The 20079-nt window shown below is 37.6% G+C and overlaps 1 protein-coding gene across 2 annotated transcripts in view; it reads left to right on the top strand.

Moving 5' to 3' along the window:
* ctnna2 (catenin (cadherin-associated protein), alpha 2) overlaps positions 1 to 20079 on the top strand; it is a 263561-nt gene that overhangs the window by 210790 nt on the left and 32692 nt on the right. For both annotated transcript variants that reach the window (XM_026360927.1, XM_026360928.1), the window contains exon 10: positions 17211 to 17303. In XM_026360927.1, coding sequence (XP_026216712.1) covers positions 17211 to 17303 — 93 coding nt within the window. The remainder of the gene's footprint in view (positions 1 to 17210; positions 17304 to 20079) is intronic.

The following is a 20079-nucleotide window of genomic DNA, read 5'->3' as shown; positions in this document are numbered from 1 at the left end:
TGCATCCGTGCATCATGTGAGAGTAGACTGTTTCAGATATAAAGTTCAACATGGAATTTTTAAGAATTGCGGTACTTTTAAAAACTAAACAAATTAGTTTGATTTGCTTCACCTTAGCCAGTGGTCAAATCACTGCTTGGAGCTAATTGTTGTCACCATCTTCCTTGCCAGACTTTTTCAGCTTTTAGAAAATTATTTTTCCTTCCAAAAGACTGAACTTGCTCTGAGTAGTAATTGATTTGACATCAACCAAGTTGTCGATTCCTGTTTAGAAATAATGATATAAGAGATTGTGTATAGTAGGTTTTAGTCCCTGTGGACACATCTTTGATTTTGTACAAGCTACTGTAGCTGGTCTGCTGTTCCATTAGTTATGCCTGACAAATCAGCAAACACATGAATGACTGCCATACTTTTTTTAGCAGTTGTTATCCTTTATATGGTTCCTTTATACATTGAATTATTACTTTTTGCATTAGTGCTGATATTTGACACAATAGCAGTCTTCTAGTGCCATGTGATTGTGGTAAAAAACAAACCTCCTACAAAGCCGGGTTGCAAATGCGGAAGTGAAAGAATTCTCGAAGGAGTTGCTTTACAGCCCCGTCTTCTCTTCCCTGAGGTAGAAAGCCCTAGTTTGAGTGTTCACTTACATCATCAAAGGACCCCTCTGTCTCATGTAATATTAACATGTGCTAAATCAGTGGCAAACAGCAGCAGCAATGTTTACACAGCATTAGCACAGGCTTGCAAAGCCACATAGAGAGGGGCTGTCTTTGTGTTCAAAGATTAGGAGGCTGTGACACCCATGGGAAGCGACAAGATTATAAGATGTATGGATTCACAGTTTTACAAGGTGACTAATTTTGGCATATCACATCTATTCTCTACAGAAGCCTTCATTAGCAGCTTTGCAGATTATCATATAAATTATTTCTGATTTGAACTAAGTAGTTTCATAGTAAGAAGACCTAATGTTGTGAAATTCCTACTATAGACTGTCCTCTTGTTACACACGTGCATGAAACCATACACTAAGCATAAAACAAATCAAATCACAACTAAATTATACTTTTTTATGTAAACCTTTTGAGAGGCATAGGTGGAAATTTTGTTGAGCATCAAGAGGGGAAGGGACCATTCATCTATAAGCTCTTTGACGTTTTGACACAGGCTTAAATCTAATAATCAGAAAGCTTTTGAGGTGAAGTGGGCTGTCACTGCGAAGTCAAATCTGCTAGAAATTAAGTCCATTAATCACATAGTGCTTCATTTATTCCTTTTCTATATACAGCTCTGAAGTGTGGCTGTGTGGGGCAATAAAAGAGAATGTGGGCTTCAGCTGGAAAGAGCGGGAGAATGAGAGAAAATGCTTGGTGGTGCAGAAGAAAGCCATCAATTCTCATTACGGAAAATAGATCATCTCTCCTAATTAGAGCCATGTCTTTTTACCACGAATGCAGAATAACACAGGTTAGTGATGGCAGGCACCACCTATCACTGAATAATTAGGTGAGTGAATAAAAACCTTTAAGGACGCTGTGATTTTCCCCCCAGATACATTATTCAATGTAAAACACAATATATTGCAGGTCAAGTCCTTTAGGAAAATATGCAGAGAAATATTCTCTGCACCTTCATAATCTGTTTCCTATGAAACATGACTGCTCTGCTGTTGGCTAAATTTGTCCTGTATGTAAGGACCAACAAGTAAAACCCCTTTATTCGTGAAATGAGAGAAAGTGGGAGGAGAAATGTTTATTTATCAATCCTTGGTGAAACCTCTGGTCTGCATGTCAAGTCACCTCACACTGAGTCCCAGAGTTCAAGTCAGGATTGAGAAGTGCTGTCCTAATCCCTTCCCTAATCTCTACTGCAATTCGAAGATATCAAGTAACACACATTGACATTTGTTCAATAATCATGAAACAATAGAGTAGATGGGTAGAGAGGGATTTGTTCCTTGTCAAATATGGAGTGACAGGTTTGAAGAAGATAGGAATTTTGGCACCAACAGAGAGGTATTGTTGAGCAAAGAGCACTATATATAATTGGGATCATCCTTTTTAGATGATTAAAACAGTGTTACAATTTTTTAAGAAGCAGGCAGGGCGGGGGTCATTAAGGTAAAAAAGTTCTATCCTTATCCTTAAAAATTAAATATTCAGTAGAGATACCAGAGGTTCATGTGACATCGTGTCTTCTACTCAGCTTTAAAGCAACTTGTGTCATGTGAATATTATAGCAGAGCGTATCTAACTATAGATTGAATATAATCCATAGCAGACATCTTCTTACTTGTCACATTTGTCCCAGTTTTGCACGACATCCCAAATGCATCAGGTTCCATGTCGTTGTGTCTCCTATTGTATTCATATATTTATTAACATATGGACATGAACATGTTAAGCAAAACATGTTCAGTCACATTCTATTTCTGCCTGTGAAATTCATGAGTACGGCTTGCAACATATGCATATATACCTGCTGCTGCCACTGCTTTTATTCTTAAATGAAGTGGATAAAGAATGAACATAAATCCAGCCAAGCACAAACAGGACATATACCTAATTTCCTTTCCTTTCTTCTCTGACCCAGTGTAGTCTTATCTCTCTCCTCAGCACTTTTTATGCTTTGTTTATTTATTTTGTCCTTTCCATTTCCTAGTTTCCTTCAAGACTTTGAGCCAGATAAGTTGTGGTTTGTTTAGCAAAGGTCACAGGTGAAGAGAATATCCTGGATATGGTGAAAATACAGTAGTGCATTTCAGGCCCAACCTGACTCATAATGCAAGTGGAACATTGCCTTGTGCATATGCATGAGGCAGGCACTGCTCATCACACTATCTTTGATCCAATTCATAGAGTATGCAAATGCTTGTGTGCACACAGAAGCATACAGGGCATTTCTCACCCTGCTGCTAGCTGCTCAGATCACAAGCTTGCTCTTCCCCAGGATGCATCCAGTAAAAACTGTTTACAGAAGGATCAAATATTGTCAAAGAATAAATTCACCTTTTTCTGCGCAAATGTGCTGCTATACATATAGAGGATGTAATGCAATATATTGTGGGCTGTGAGTGAAAGTTAAAATCAAATAGTTGACATGAGATAACACAAGTAAGTCAAATTCACTTTTCTGCTGTTCCTAAGAAGGTCCGTCTGCTATTGTGTTGACAGTGGGTTGAATAGCAAGGAAGTGGAAATAAGATATCTTACCTTTATAGAAGCCAAGATGAAAATGTCACTTGAACAACAAAAAGTTGTCATATCCCAGATTGTTGTAAAGGCTCTTTTTATGATGGCATTCTGCTCCCTAAGCAAAGCAGAAATAAATATTTACAAATTCAAGGCTGTCTTGTATTTTACTGCATTGTAGACATTAAAATTAAGTCAGCAATAAAGCTCCAGATACATTTTTATAACCATTGTGTGTTGATTGACAGGAAGTCAGAGGTTCCAAGAGATTAAATAAAAATTCTACCGCTTGTTCCCAATGTGGACATGCATTTCTATTAAATTGCCATTTTCTGTGTGTGTGTGTGTGTGTGTGTGTGTGTGTGTGTGTGTGTGTGTGTGTGTGTGTGTTTTAGTTTAAAGCCACGTAGCTGTGTAATAAAATCTAAATCTTGAAAATGCATAGAAAGATATGCACACTAACTAACTATGGTCAAATATTTCTCCTATTTCATCTTTGATCATTTGGAAGTTAGCTATTGTTAGTGGTACAGATATATGATGAATTTTCCTTCATATATAAATGTAAATGACTTATTTAATCTGGCTACACCTAGTGACATACATCTATTTTTTTATCCCCAAAGTACATCTGTGTTATCATTTAGTTAAATTGCTGACGTCTAAATGTAAACAATTGCAACCAAACTGTGACAGACTGTAATGGCTTTTTCAGCTCATAATTACTGTACCTGCAGTAATAGACAAATGGCACAGCAAGGTAAAAACTGTCGGTCTTTCATAATGGTAAATTATGTTTCATTTTGCTCTTTGTTCAGTCAGTAATGAAATACTGTATCAGCCCCTGCTTTCGCTGTCACCATGGCAACAAACATCCCCCTGGGTAATAAAGCAGAAGAACACTCAATCAAGACTGAGTCATTGAGGTTGGGACATTTTTACCCCAATACAATGCTGAAATAAGCAGGAAGGAACCCTCCAGAGATTCAGAGGTTTTTGAGATCCTTGATCAGGAACCTAGGCATTATTCATGATAAATGTTACATGTTATAAACAAGTTTGATGTAATTCCATCCCATATTAACTTTATCTTCTTAGAGGGATTTTAAATTACCTGACCTTTCTGTTAAAATTATAGATCTCTTAAATATGAATGAATGCATATACCTGACTGACTTCCATACACATTTTCATTTCATTCTTGCCATACCTGTGGTGCTCTACATCTTTTTATTTGTCTAATTTTATTTTTTTGGGTTGGAACTTTTATTAGTTAGCAGCCCGAGTTTGTCCTAACTCTCACAAAAGGATGCAATGTGTTCTTTACGTTATATGTTTCACAATGTAATAAATAATGTATCTTAAAGCTTTTGTAACTGTAAATTATGGTTACATAAATAAAGTTCAACTGCCCGACCTCAGGCGTGAAAAAATGCTTCTACTGATAACTCCGGTCATTGGCATAGGTTCACTTGGGTTTATGTACCAATGTCACACCCAAACAGATTTGTTACATCAACTCTTAATGTGAGTAAGAATATTTGGCAGTTAGCTTGACTCAGTGTGTCACACATTTAATTAGGAAGCTCTGTCTGCTCCTGTTATGTGGGAGGCCTATTTTTCCACACTGACCCTGTGCTATTCTGGGCCAGCAACTCTGGTATTTGACAGCCAACTTCTGGTCACTATTTCCCTAGAGGATAGACATCTCTCTCATGAGACACTAGACTAAAATACAGTAGAGACTGTGCTGCTGTGGACGTGAACGAGCAACATACACCACAGAGCAAATACGTTCCCAGAGGTGTCAGATGCAAAGTGATGTTTCTACTAGCTATGCCAACAGACCTGAACTAAACACATGTCATAGTCATGTGAAGCCTGAATTAAACTTGAGGCAGCATCATACAGTAGCTGTGCTGTAGGTGCCTCTTGAGTAGCTAGTGATTTGTTGTTCTGTGTAAATCCTCATGCTGGAAACCTAGATTGCAGTTGGGTGCATTCATAGTGTCAGAAAAGTAGTAATTATGTAAATGTTCTCACATTCACTTGCTGATGCAGAATGGTTACAGGAGCAGAAAAGAGATGGTTTGCCCGGGAATGGCGTTCATTGCTAGATGATGAAGAGCTAATTGGTCTAGCATTAATGAGAAAGACAAGATTATGTCCTGTTCTTGTATAGTCTGCATGGCTGAAGTAGAAATGCCAGAAAAACCAACTAAGTAAGGGAGGTGTCCCTTGAAAAAAACATCTGATTTCATGCTTCTAATAAAGATTGATGATGGGAATTTTACTTTGCGTTTCTCTGCACTGCATTGTTATTCACCCGAGTACACTGATGATCACAGATATGAGTTTGTGGAAGTCTGTAAGTCTATAAAAGGACTGAAAACTATTTTGACAGTTTTCTAAATACAGTTCATCAAACCCTTTATCAGTACTGGTATGTCACATCCTCTGGTAACCATGGACACCATTGCAATATAATCTGGCTATTGTTTACAGTGACTCCGTCTCTCTTTATTTTCCTTCTCCTCCTTCTTTGCTGTCATTGCCCCTGTTGCATTCATGCATAGATGGCATGCTAAGTGAAAGAGGAGCCAATGGGGATGAGCAATGCCTGCTAAGCTGGTCTTAGTCACGGGGCATTGTCATTAGATTAATGGAGCAGAAGGAGCCATCCGTTCTCTCTCCAGAGGGGAGCTTTACTTTTGGTGGGGTGCAGAGAGAAAATGAAGGGGTGGAAGTGGCTCCACCTCAAATGGAAGATGATTTGGCACTTTGCATCTCCCACCCCTACACCTCACTCCTGCTGTCATACCTCATACTAATTTCATATAACCACATTCTTGGAGTGGACTCAACGTCTCAGAACACTTTTTAAATTGGCACACCAAACAAAACCGAAGTGCTGCACCAACTTAATTTTATAGTTACGTTTTGGTTGTGGTAATTAACTAGGTATTACATGTGGCTGCTTGTTCATATGTAACCGCTCTATCACTGTGTCATTCAAGTTCTGTAAAATAGATACTAACAACATTACTGTTGTAACTGCAATATGGGCTGCTGTAAATAACACGTAATTGTATTTGTACAGTCAGTAACTCTTCATTGCGATTTTTTTGCCATTACAAATGTTGCTGTTGTTGAGCACAACTTCACAGCTTCTGCTACACCATAAAAATCATATTAACACACTTCATTCAGGTTAATATTCATTTTTTGCTGCAATTAATTCATTTTGCCAAGAGGGGCAACAATAAAGAGAAAACCTAAGGAGGCTAAAGTTGCACAACAGTGTTATCTGAAGAGCATAGACAATTGCTACCAAGACAGATCATCTAGAAATTATTTACTTTACCATTACCCAGAACCTCTGTTTCACTGGGCAGCAGATTTACTTACTTTAATTCAGTCCAAGTAACACATATGAGTTTAAAATTGTTAGTTATAGATTTGTCGAACTCTTGTGAGACTACTGTATTTCACACATCACACCTACATGTCACACGTCTAAACCATAATCAGCATACTCACCCTCAGTTTGGCAGTTGGTAATTTGTAGTTAGTTAAAGGATGTGTTGTTAGGGTCGGACAATTTTAGTCAGTACTGTAGAGCTTCACGTTCAGAGCATGAATGGAATCTCATCAAATGTGGAGCACTGCATTTGTATGATTGTTAGCAGGAAGTAGTATAGGCTATATAGATTAGAAACACAACAATTTGGTTTGTCAAATGAAAGGGTGAACAACAAATATACACAGCCAACCGGCGTCGTCAAACCATAGGCTAACACATGTAAAATGTGTCTTTTCTACTTTTATATATATATATATATATTAAGCTGTCCCACTGACACCAGCAGCAATTAAGGCGCATTTACCTGTAAAACTTGGTGTATGAAATTATGTGCAAGACTCAATGGAAAGTAATTATTCTTAGTGAGTAAATATTGTCCCTTCCCTCAACAAATGTATCACCAGCTTCTTGAAGCAGTCATATGTTTAAGGAAAAAACAGTTTTATTTTATTTATTTTGTGGAAATGTTCAGACACCACTCCCTAAGGAGAAATAGATGTAGCAGTGTTCAGTTTCCAAAGCTTAATTACACCAATCCTAAAGTAATTGGACTTACAATTTATAGTTTATCATTGCCACGTAAAAAAGCACCTTTAACAGATTTGGTTCCAGGGTTCACATTAATTGGCAACTCAGGGCAAAAGTTATATCTGTACCTTAATGAAGTAATTAGCTAAAGCCATTGCATCAAAGGCTTGTGCTGATTGCAAATTTGACTTTGTCTGGTCACTGGGTCCTTACACTTGCTTTGATTCATTTATTATTTCGGTGAAAGTCCTCTGCCAAAAAGTGTGCCAAGACATTACTATTATAATTTGAAACACGTTAACATCTTTTTGTAAAATAGATATCATTCAAAGATATGTAGACGTGCAGTGCCACTAACTGTCCCGAATGTTTGTTTGCATAAAGGCAGTAAAGTGAAAACAAATGAAATTTGCAATGGCCAAATCTTAACAGAATTTGTGACATTTGAGGAAATGGGGGAAAGAAAAAATAGACAAGGTTTCTAAATCTCTGTTTTACAGTAACTCTTTTTCTTGTCTCTGTTTCATTACTGTTTTATTATCTGATGTCTTTATCACAGGGCAGAAAACTAACTGCACTATATTCACAGCATACTTTATATCTCCACACAAATTCTACTTATAAAAATGTTCAAATATCATCTAGAGCTTAGGTTGCACACTGCATTATACATGAGGTGTTATTTCATAACACCCTACTAGGAATAATATTCCAAGATGGAGGAGGACTAATAGCTTTCACGATAGAGGCTATTTTTTAATTGTGCTGTTAATTCCGCTCACAGCCAGTCCAGTGATGGCCTTTCACGTCTTCACACTTTCCAGTTCTCACCTGAGAGAAAATCACACAAGCATTAATTTAAAAGCACAGGAAACAATGTGACATTTCCACTGACACATTTAGATTTTCTAAGACACAAATACACCAGATAGATTAGTTCAGTTAGGCTGTCTGATACATCTAGGCTCATATGTTTATACAGGATTTAAGCTTTTGCGTAAAAGTAGGACACTTTATTTATTTATTTTATTTGAAGCAGTTGAAGCATGTGAAACATGCGATCCATGTGTATGACATGGAATGAGTAATTATTGATTCGTATAAATCATCAGTGTCACCAACTCATTGCTTTACTGCTCATCTTTAAAATTTCATCTTTCTTCCCCCATCCCCCAATTTAAAGGTTGAGGCATTAAGGACTGACAACCGCTGACCTTTCCCACTGTGTGCATCTATTATCCAACAGGACTAATCATGCTTTTCTTGTGCCTTAGATAGATGTGAGAAGGCAGAGGGATGTGCTGTGAAGAAATGTCAAGGTCTTGCCGTGTTCACATTATGTCTGAGATTGGACTACGGTGTTATATATCCTTTGGATCAACAGCAAATCTAGTCTTTATGCACAACTTAACACTTTGAGCATGCTCATTAAAGTTGTAGATAGTTTTGGAAGCGTTGCACCTTGCATGACCTTGTTGCTGAACACATTTTACTTCAATCAAACCTGTTGTTTGGAATAACTAATTTACCAACCAGTAAATTAAACATAAAGAAACATGTACTCTAACATGAAACACTAACACACTGAGTAAAGATATACTTTTGATGCTGCAGCTACTGGCTCTAACGTCATGCTGCAGAGTTTAATGTCTTGCAAATGGGCCTGATTTGGGCTGTGTCATCTGGGTTTCACTGGCTATTGAACTGTAAGTTGGAGAGAGAGCAGAAATTGCTGTCTGAGTCAAGACACTTTGTTATTGTTGCCACACTGTAAATTGATGCCAGGATTAGACAAACTACCAAGCACTCAAATCTCACTCAGCCTTCGTAGTTAGATGTCTGCACGCCTGCTGACAACATGCAACGTGAGCCCGTATGTAACAGACCTTTCCTGAGAACTTTGTCTAAAAGTACTAACACATCTGCCACACACCCGATTTAGACAGCCACCGATGTCATGCCACCAATAGAAAGTACAGTGGGTTAAACATTTCAATTCCCCTGAAACAGTTTTAAATAACTTTTGTTGCAGAGGGACTGTGGAATGTACAGATAGATTAAAAGAAACAACCCAGAGGTCCATTTTCATAATTATGTTTTGGTGCCAAGCCCGACTGCTTGGCTAGCAGTCTCAGAAAGGCAGGACAGAAGGGAGAGAGAGAGAGGGAGGCAAAGAGAAATCAATACTTCAGTTAAAACAGCCCGAGCTGCGTTTTTTTTTTTTCTTCTTCTTCTTCTTCGTCTTCTTCTGAGGGTGAAGAGGAATTGGAGATGAACTGTGAGAGACCGTCCGGCCCCTTGTGGTTATAGTACAGGCTTTAGCAAAAGCCAAAAAAAATGTTGTAAGATGAACAAACTATTGTACTACCCACCTGGAAGACACAACTTTTTGACTGTATAGTGGGTACTGATCCAACTCCTATGCGATAGAGTGCTTGTGGCAAAATGAAGAGAAATCAGTCTAGCCAGCCTTTGCTCCTCGAGACTGGAGCATAGCATAACAGCAAGACACCGAGGCCAATAGGAAGTGTGAGTAGTTGCCCTCTGCCTCAGGGAAAGTGAGTCAGCCATTTGTTCCCCTCTCCTTTCTTCCTGTAATGTCCTGTCATTCACAGCAGTGTGAACAAGATAATCCAATATCCAGGACTCTAAATTGAAGCTGTAAGACCCTAGTCTACAGCACATGCAGACTCACACACACACGCGCACACACACACGTGTATATTATCCCAAGTCAGTTTGGTCCAGCTAACTTTATGATTTGTTTATATTGCTTTCAATTACCTCTCTGTGTCCCTTGTTGAGCTCAATAAAATTTTATATTGTGGATATTATTCTCCAGGTGACCATCCTCTTTTCCTATGGCCATCTTCATTTAGGCATTCAAATTCCAGGGTAAATAAATCACGTTTTGAAGCCTCCGTGTATGTGAACACTGACAGAATCCACTAGTCCTTGACATTTAGCACCATAAAGGGGTGAGCAAGCAGAGCATACGCTGCTGTAAACAGATTGCTATCATCTTCTTCTGTACTACATCAGGTGCCTCCACTCTCCTTTGCATTGTTGTGTATATGTGTGTATATATATATGTCTGTGGCCATGTGTCAGTACTTGTCTGAACTGTATTGTCATCCACCCCCGCTGTTTCTGATGTACAATTCGAACTGCTCCCTGCTAGCAGGGCTGTTTCACCTCCCCACCAGCCTGCAGCAAATTGTCATATTTATAGAGAAGCCAGCTATGGTATTAGCAGGAATACCCGAACCTCAGTTGTAGTTCCAGAGAAAAAGCCACTGTGAATCACATTATGTCAGCTTTTCATACACATGCAGTCATAGTTGTCAAGGAGACCATGTGATTGTGAAGGCTATTCTGTTTTCTGTAGGGTGTGACCACAGCTTCAATTTAAAATTGTATGGCTACATGAGGAATACAACATCTCATGTTATTTTCTCCTTAAAGTGAAGTGGTTTAAGACCCTGTTTAGGAAAAATAATTCATATGGGTGTTGAAGTAAATTAAAACTTATGTATTCAATCTACATGTTATGACTAAATAAGTAAGTGTTTCTAATTGTCAATGAAGAATAGCCATTTTAAGTATTACAAATTACTTCAAAACACCTTTCTTGTATTCAGATTCAGACAAAAACATTATTTCTGGTCTCAGTCAAAGCTGTTTAAAATATACTCTTTATAGCCAATGTTTCCTGCTGTCAATAGCCAATCAAGCCTTTTGTGTAAGAGCTAAAGTACAGATGAAGGCAAAATCATAACAGTACAAATAAGGACATGTTACAGAATCCCTTTTTTACTTACATACATTCCTCCTACGTGGAAAACATTGTAAGAAACATCTCATGTAGTTAGTTGAAGTACATTTGACATTGACTTGTTAAAAAGGTTGTTTTATATATTTTAGAAGTTACAGATTTGCCACAAACAAGGCATTTCAAATGAGTACCCATGACATGTACCTATATTCTAAAAAAGGTCGTCTTCTTTTTCAGGTATAGCATCATCACAGTATTTTTCACTACTACTACTACTAATTCTAAAAGAATAGAAATAAAAAATAACTGACAGATTACCTATTTTGTGAGCTTGTCAGAGTCTGTCTTGGTAAAGTGGTGTTGCACTGAGCACTGAGGTTTTGGCACTTCATCTAAGTTCAGGGCATTACAATTTTGTTATTTATTTAGCTTTGGAACTTTTAGTTCCAGTCTCACTAGTTGTAGTCAGTAGTTTTTAGCTTTTTCATTTTTTTGCCCTTGGTATGCTAGTACTGACCTAAAAATGGATTTTGACTGTTTTGGGAAGGCTCTATAGAGCTGAGAACTTATGTTGTTAATGTTTTTAATGTCAGGTTTCACTTAATTTACTGTGATTATTATCTCAATGCTACGTATTCTTACAGTAAATTAATCTTTCAGCCAATTCTTGAAAGCTATACTCACAAGTAGAGACTTGATTCATCTCAAATTTGCAAAATGCTACTGAGATCAGTTTGTTTACAGGGAGTGAGTTTCTTAAAACGTATTTTGTTTTAGCAGAAGTTAGTTTTATTAACACTGTCAAAATTACTCCTAAGGCAAGATTAAAGGGAATTTCTAAATGTTTGTTTTTCGTAGAAAACTCTACTGGAAAACTTCAGATGCTACAGGCAATACTGATCATTAAAAGAAAGGACGAACAAACACAAACAAAAGGACAGAAACTGAAGACGGCAGCACTGTGTAGAAAGTAGTGCTGATATGTTGAGGAGCAGCATTAAACAGCTTACACGATAATTAATGTGGGAGTGTTTGTTCAGAGTTTACTGTCATTTCATCCTAACCTGCACCATTGAATGAACCATCACCATGAATTCTGTGTATGTCACACACACACCTGTTCAGGTTCCTATTGTAACACTCAGAGAGTATGTGTGTGTGTAATTACTGGAACTGACCTACAAGCAGTTTTGTTAAGAATCCATATGACTAAATTGAATTGGGTAACTCTACATCCATGCAACTATCACGGGGCACTTGTGGATGTGTATGCAATATTTTTTACACCTTACCTACTTACAGTTTAGCAGCACATATTGTAACATTATAAATCAATCAAATTTGATGTACGGCCAGTTATTTATTCCTTATGATTGTGCCTTGAGACTTAAATAACTGTGGTGATAATAGTACATGGAAGTGTCCTTTCTTCATCATGTGTCAGTGAAGATTCTCAGGCATCCAGGTGAAGTTATCTGGAAGTTTTTGTCTGTTTTTTTTTTTTGTCATTGAAGTCATTTAAAAAGAGAAAAACTTTGACTAAGATGTACAAAAAGAAGCTTATCTTCATTTTTTTTTTTTCTTGTGATTAGACATTATTGTGATGTCCTCTATATCCTTCTATTCAGACAGATAGAAGGATACAAAAACGTCCCTAATGTCCCTGCTTTTTTCAGTTCTTTTGATCTATAGGATGCACCCTTGATTGTTCACTAGTATCTGAACATTAAACTATTTTGGACTGTCATTAGGCAGCAAGCCTTATCTAAAAGACTTGAGCACTGGAGATAATGAAAGACGCTCTTTGTCTTGTGTGTGTATTTGAATTCGTACCAGTGATTGCATCTGTATGCATAGAGTTGATAAACCAGTGGTCTGCAGGGAGACCGTGTGTGGAGGAATAGAAGATTGTATCCCAGTCACCCGCATATTAGTGGACCTGTCATTTGGTAAACAGTGAAAGTTAAACTCATTTCCATTCTGAGTTAGGAAGTGTAGAGAGAACTCCTAAGTGCATTAGAGTCACTCGCAATTTAGGTCCACTTTGTCTCTCAGGCAAGGCTGGGTGAGAGATTGGGGGAAAAAAGGTAGGAGAAGGAGCAATTAAACAGCAATCTGTAATCAAAATGACTCACAAAGCCATTCCCTAATTTTAGATCATGTTATAACCTCATCATATTTAAAAAGGTTATATTTTATTCAACTGCTTTTCCCATTTGTGTCTTTTTCTATGCATACAGACATATAAATTCAGTTTATCATATCATATCATATCATATCATATCATATCATATCATATCATATCATATCATTCATCAATAACAAAATCTATTTTTGGTGTTCTAAAAATAAGAAATGCTCCAATGAGGAACCACCTTCAGCTGCGCAATGTGTTGAATAGAATTACAGCCATCATGATTAACATGCTCAAAAATCTTTTGCCTTTGTTCCTGTTATTTCACACTTTTCTTTTTTTAATATGCTGCAAGATCTAGTACGCCTTTTAATACTGGTGGGCATTCTTCCCGAGGCAATACAGGTCATCATAACCTACTGCTTGATATCCCCCATATACTTCAAGCTCACCTAGTCTTGACATGTAATATTACCTAATGTCATGCACTGTAACCTGTTTCTGTCACCTCTGCTCTATGCATATATGTACAGAGGTCATTGCTGGGAGCTTACAGCTCATGACTAAAACAAATAGAAGTACGCCTGTGAGAGCAGGCCTGTAATTGTTTCACAGTCTGCATACTGTATTCCCCTGTTACATTTTCTGCTCCGTCTATGTTGACAGACTGATTTATTTACTTTGTGTGTATATGTCCATGCTTGTGAGTGTTAGAGAGGCAGAAAAAAAAACAGTGAACAGTTCTGGAGATTTTGTGCATTTCAAAGGAATAAAAGACAACCCATGTCAATAAACCTCTCTCCAACACCATGTCTGTATCACATACTGTAAACATCCAGATGACAGACTTTTAATAGAACAAAGTGCTTCTGTCTTACATCACATAACTTAAAATGTCATCTCCACTGATTGCTTCTTCCACTGCTATTCCTCTCCTTCTCAAGTCTGCTTCCTGCTTCTTCCTCAGGCGATGCTGCTGCACACAGCACCTTGGCTGACACCGACTCTTATTAGTCGTTGAAAGTTAGTAACTGAATGGGTGATTTGTGTGTAGCTGCTGGAAATGGCTGCAGAAGTGGCATGGTTTAGAGAGTCGCTGATTGTCCTGAGTGAAGAAAAGAAACTTTTCTTTTGGTTAAACTTTTCTTTTTTTTTTTTGTATAGTCACTCTATTATTCCACAAAGAACAATGAAAGATTTTGAAGTAATGTGTTAAAAAGTTTTAGGCATTACATTAAACGGACAGCAAATAGGAGATTTGTGAGATTACTTGAAGATAAACTGATTGTGTGCAGACAATGCTAAATAGCAATAAAGAGAAACTGCTAAGATTTGATGTGATGTATTACTGTAATCAGTGCTTCCTGACATTAGGTTTCAGGTTCTCAGTAAGAACCCCAGTGTAAAAAATGGGAAAAAATGACACTATCAGATCTATTTTCAGTTACTCAGCTCCATTTAGGTGATTTAGATAGCATACATGAGAATGCCCATCTCTCCAACTGCAGTGGAAACCTTCATCAAATTAGAATTGAAGTGATTATCCAGGGCAGAGCAAAAGGACAAAATCGATAGTTCTTTGTTCGGGGCTAAAATGAAGAATGGGCATTCAGCAGGGATCTCTCTGTATTGCTCCCTTTGCCTCCCTCTCTCTCAATCACACAGGCATGCACACACACACACACACACGTCTCTCTGAATTTTGTATTCTGTTCCAACATCCTCGACCGTATCAGCATTAGGCTTGTGTGGTATATTCTCAAACCTTCTGTCTTGGTTTTTCCCTCCCTGCTTTGGAAAAAAAAAAAACAACCTCAAAGGAGAAGCACATCCTTAGATAATTGCAATTAGTAGTTTTGGCTGGATGTTGTGATGTTGGCCCTGGCCCAGCTCTCCGTGCTGGGTAAGAGGGAGTGAGAGTGGGCCTGTTGGGCATATTTCCAGCCTACAGAAAGCCCTCTGCCCCTTTGCCTCACACGGGTTGCTGGGCCAGAGCACAACTAGAGTAAGTAGTGTTTGTGAGGGAGTAAAGTCAGTGTGAAGCGACTTTCTGCTTTTGAGGCGTTGCAGTTATACTCAAAATGGACCTAAATGCAAAGAAGTGCTGTACTTTTGTCTTGCCTCTTAAAAGCCTATTAGCAAATAACACATTAGAGCTGTATTATAGAATATTTTACTAATTACAAATAAATTATAATTAATTATGTAGGCATGAAAGCTTCCAACAGCTAAATTTTAACAAGCATTTTTTTTAATGCTTGAATTTGCCACCCATTTCTACTGTTCATTTACAGAGATAGTATGATCTTGAGGAGGGCAAGCGAGGATAATGTTCCAAGAAAATCTCTGTATACTTCATAGTATTGGACAAAGTGAACTTAACTTATTTTGGAATCCTAAAATTATGCTTTGGATGCTTTTCATAATCTTCTGTGAGCAACCATTCACGTTTAGCTGGAACACAGGCGCTCAATCACACTCTGTCTTTCTCTCTGTCACACAAGCTTTAAACACATACACACACTGCTTCACATAAAGGACTGCAATCCATCAATGTGCTCATTGCTGTCATGAGTAAAGAGACAGAGCTCTAAGCAAGACTCCTCTAACACAAATTTGATTTACCTCAATTTGCCTCAAACAGTGACATTTGAGCACTAGAAGTGCTAATACAGACTGGCACCTTTTGCTGCCAACAGACATGTGTCTGCTTAGCTCAGTTTCAAAGGCTCTTGCTGAAATCTGATTTACTTAAGGATGGTATTGGATTATAGAGAGTTTGAAGTTATGAAAATTAACTGTGAAATACAGTGATGCTGAGCGGAAATATGATGACTTCACGTGGGAATACAGCAGACTGTGTGTGTTTGTTTCTGTCATAAAAAAATGGTGGTTGGTAAAGATATTTTACAGGCCCTCTAATGTTTTCCACCTTTTTAATTATTCAACAGATGTGTATGATATACTGCATACAAATATCAAATCAACAGAAGCTTCAAATGCCATCAATCAAGTATAATTAGTGCAGAGTCATTTTCTATGATATTAGTGCTGCTCTTCACCAAAACTAGCCTTTAAAATTTCAAACAGTTACTGATATAAGCTATTTGTCTCTCATTACGGTTAGAGATGTGTTATCAAGGAACTGTATTGATAAAATAAAAGCATACACCAATGGCTGACATCTGTCTTTTAATTATACAGTAAAGCACCACCAAGCCCCATAATGATTCATGCATGCTTGTCATGCATCACAAGCATGCTGCAAATGTCAATCTAATGAGTTTGGCTTTCTCTGTAGAGCTCGTGTGAACGTGGCCATTTTGGATATGAATGAATCCAATTACCTCGCTGTAACTTAGTGCTATATTACAACCTGTGCTATGTCACTCTTGTGTGTCACAAATATTCTTTACGCTTACGCCCTCGCTAGTAATGCTATTTCAGTCAGTAAGAGGTCTCTACTATTAGGTGCCCCTAAAAATTGTCCTGACATTGTTGAAAGCAAAAAATATAATGCTTATTAACTAATTTAGCTTCACCAGCTGTTCAACACAAAAAATGAAAGTGACACCTGTGTTGTCTGATGTGATGTTATCTCCTGCAATTAAAAAATAAGAGCAGGAGTGTGTTGTGTTGGAGAAAGAACATACACAGCCACAGTCTTCACTCTGTGCAAAATATCATTCAAACCGAGTATTGTTGAGCTGCAGAGAGTGAGAATGAAACAAACACACAAAAGGAGTTTGAATTGTTGCTTTGTCCTTCATCACTTACATTGGTACTGAGTTTAAAATGGCTCTCATTACAACCAGTTTAGATAGAAGAAACAAATGACCAAAAACTGCTTTAATGCACATATAGGTGTGTGAATGGTGCTTTAAGACCAAATTGAAAAAAGTGTGAATCTGTCTTCCACTGTGGAAAAGGGTATAAAACATTCAGCTTCGTGTTTTAAGCATGGTCTCTCTTTCTTTTGCTTGTTCAATTCAGGTGGCCAACCTGGCTTGCTCAATCTCAAACAACGAAGAAGGTGTGAAGCTGGTTCGCATGGCTGCCACCCAAATTGACAGTCTATGTCCACAGGTGAGGACTTTATAAAGTACTTTCATCCCATAATTAAATGCTCTTTACACAAATACTAGTCAGCATGTTTTGGTAATGATGAACTCTCCCTTTTATCTAAATGTAATATCTTTAGACAGTGTTTAGGAATCTGGAAATAACAGAAAGAAATCCTAGCAGAATAAGAGGAACAACTATGAATAATGTGTAGGAGGACCTTGTAGTAGTGTTTCTCAGGATGCAAGCGAAGGAGGATGATAAAATCGATCCACTGCTTCTAAGGTTAACGATAGGCCTTATTCACATGGGACTCAACATAGTAATGGAGAAGAGAAATGGAGGGTGAATTTAAGATTCAGGAGCTAATGTGCAGACCCCACCATGCACACCTGCTGAGACAGAATTACTTAGAAACCTTAAGGAGGAACTGTCTCCTGACACCTCTTGGCAATGCTCACCACATATTAAAAATGTAACAGACAAAGACTTTGTGACTTGGGAAGAAGAAACGAAAAAGCGACAGAACAAAAAGAAACATTTCCATGTATTCTAAGTAGAGTTAAGCCAGATGCCATATCTTTACTCATACAGTACATACAAGCAGATGTACAACGTCTGGACTGATCGGACAGAATATATAGGAGTATACTTCATCTATCTTTACAATATCTACTGTATTTCATTTATATTCATACAGAAAACTCAATAAGAACAAAGGATAAATGTGGTAATCTATATTTTTCTTATGTAATGGCACAGGTAGTACTCTAAGTGCAGTATTTGTTATGTAATTACCACAAGGCCTTTCAGCTGTACCAGACAGCTCTTAACATCAACTGTATGTTTTGACTGCCATCAACAAGAAATAATACAGGCCTTACCTGAACCATTCCCCCTGTCATCTTGCTCACTCTAGGTGGTCAAGCAGATTCTGTCCTCCTCTCATATCACCACTGAGCTCTGCATTAGTTTCACTTTATTTAGGCTAAGAAACTAAACAGAAATACTTCAACAATGTGGGTTATCATTCACTGTCCATTACGGTCTCAACAAAAAGTTTATCGGCGGTATGCCGCTCTCATGCCTTCATAACTCTACTCTCCTCCTTCCTTCTGACAGGCTCATATTAGATAAGACCCACCCTCTTGGCAACCAGTCAAAATGACAAATTACAGTGTGTGACTGTAACACTTAATGTCAACCAATCCAAACACCAAAACCAACGATGACTTGATCCTATTGAGTAGTAACCCTCTGTCGTTAAAGCCTAATATCACTCTTTCTCGGTGTCATAGCTCTTTATTCAGTCTATTAACATTTAAAAACACAATTGAACTGTTAGTCATAATCCTTCATTAAGATGAAAATGGACACTATAGTCTTTTCAGAGTCAATCCTACAAACTTTGTCCTGCTCCCATAAATATATAGGGCATGAAATAAGTATGAATCTGTATCTTAAAATAGTCCCCAACAAATGCATTGTTTACTTCTGCATAAGAAGTATTTGGTAAAACTTGAAATACAATTTAAAACTACTATATATGTCTTGCTTTAAAGTTTTACATCAATCACTTCAATAGCAAATAATGAGAAGAGTAAGAAAAAGAACTAAGGTATGATGATCATTCGTTTTGACAATAAGAAAAAAACAAACAAACAAACAGTCCTATCCTTTAAAGATAGAATATGTAACTTTTTTCAAATATTGTTTACTACAAATGTGCTCCAAAGCTTATATTAATGTGGAGAGGTGCTGCTGAAGCCTCCTGTGACCCAGATTCATTAAACAGCACAGCCAGTCTTGCAGAGGTATTTGCTTCTAAAAGTATTTGAGTGAACAGCACACTTCTAACCATTCTTGTTTATTGTAGTGGCAAGAAAAAGTATGTGGAATTTCATGGTTTTTTGCCACATTTTGTCATAAAGTCTGATCTGATCTTCATCTAAGTCATGTGAATAAACAAATATAATATGCCTAAAATAATAACACAAAACAATTCTGATCTTTCATGTCTTTATTGAAAACCACCATAAAAAAAAGGATGTATGTTTGGAGGTGTGGACTAGAGCTACTTCGACTGACAAAAACCACTCGAACCTTTTTGAGTTTGCTCTACACAAGAAGAATATGCTTATGTGAGCCATGCCTCGCCAAATGGAGCTTTCAGAGGATCTAAAGAGAATTGGAGAGAGAATTGGAGAATTGTTGATTTACATAAAGCTGGAAAGGGTTACAAAGTGATGTCAAAGACTTTAGAAAATCACCAGTCTACAAACAATCTACAAATGGAGACACTTTGACTGTGGCTACTCTATTAAGAAGTGGGCGGCCAGTCAAAATGACCCCAAGAGCACAACGAACACTCATTAATGAGGTAAAGAAACAACGCAGAGTGACAGCTAAAGATTTAAAGGCATCATTGGAACTGACAAACATCTGTGTTCGTGAGTCTACAATACGTAAAACATTGAACTGGCAGGGTGTCTATGGCAGAACACCAAGATGGAAGCCGCTGCTAATTAAAGAGAACATTATTAGTGAAAATCTAATGGATAAAACTTAACAAACAAAAAAATGTATCCGAATGAAAAAGGAGGAGAGCATTTGTCTGTGGCCACTATATGTAAAACTATTCCCATTTTGGGATCTGCCTCTTCATTGTACCATATCACTTTCATTAGCACCAAACTGATTCACAATCACCTGTGTTTCCTGTGATGATTAAGTGTTAATTGGGTCTTAATGTTTTAAGAAGTATATATTGTTGGCATGCTGTATGTTGAAAAGTAAAACA

This window comes from Anabas testudineus, chromosome 1 (genome assembly GCF_900324465.2).
Source record: "Anabas testudineus chromosome 1, fAnaTes1.2, whole genome shotgun sequence".
NCBI lineage: Eukaryota > Metazoa > Chordata > Actinopteri > Anabantiformes > Anabantidae > Anabas > Anabas testudineus.
Note: the sequence above shows the minus strand (reverse complement) of the source record. Positions and strands in the feature narration are given on the sequence as shown.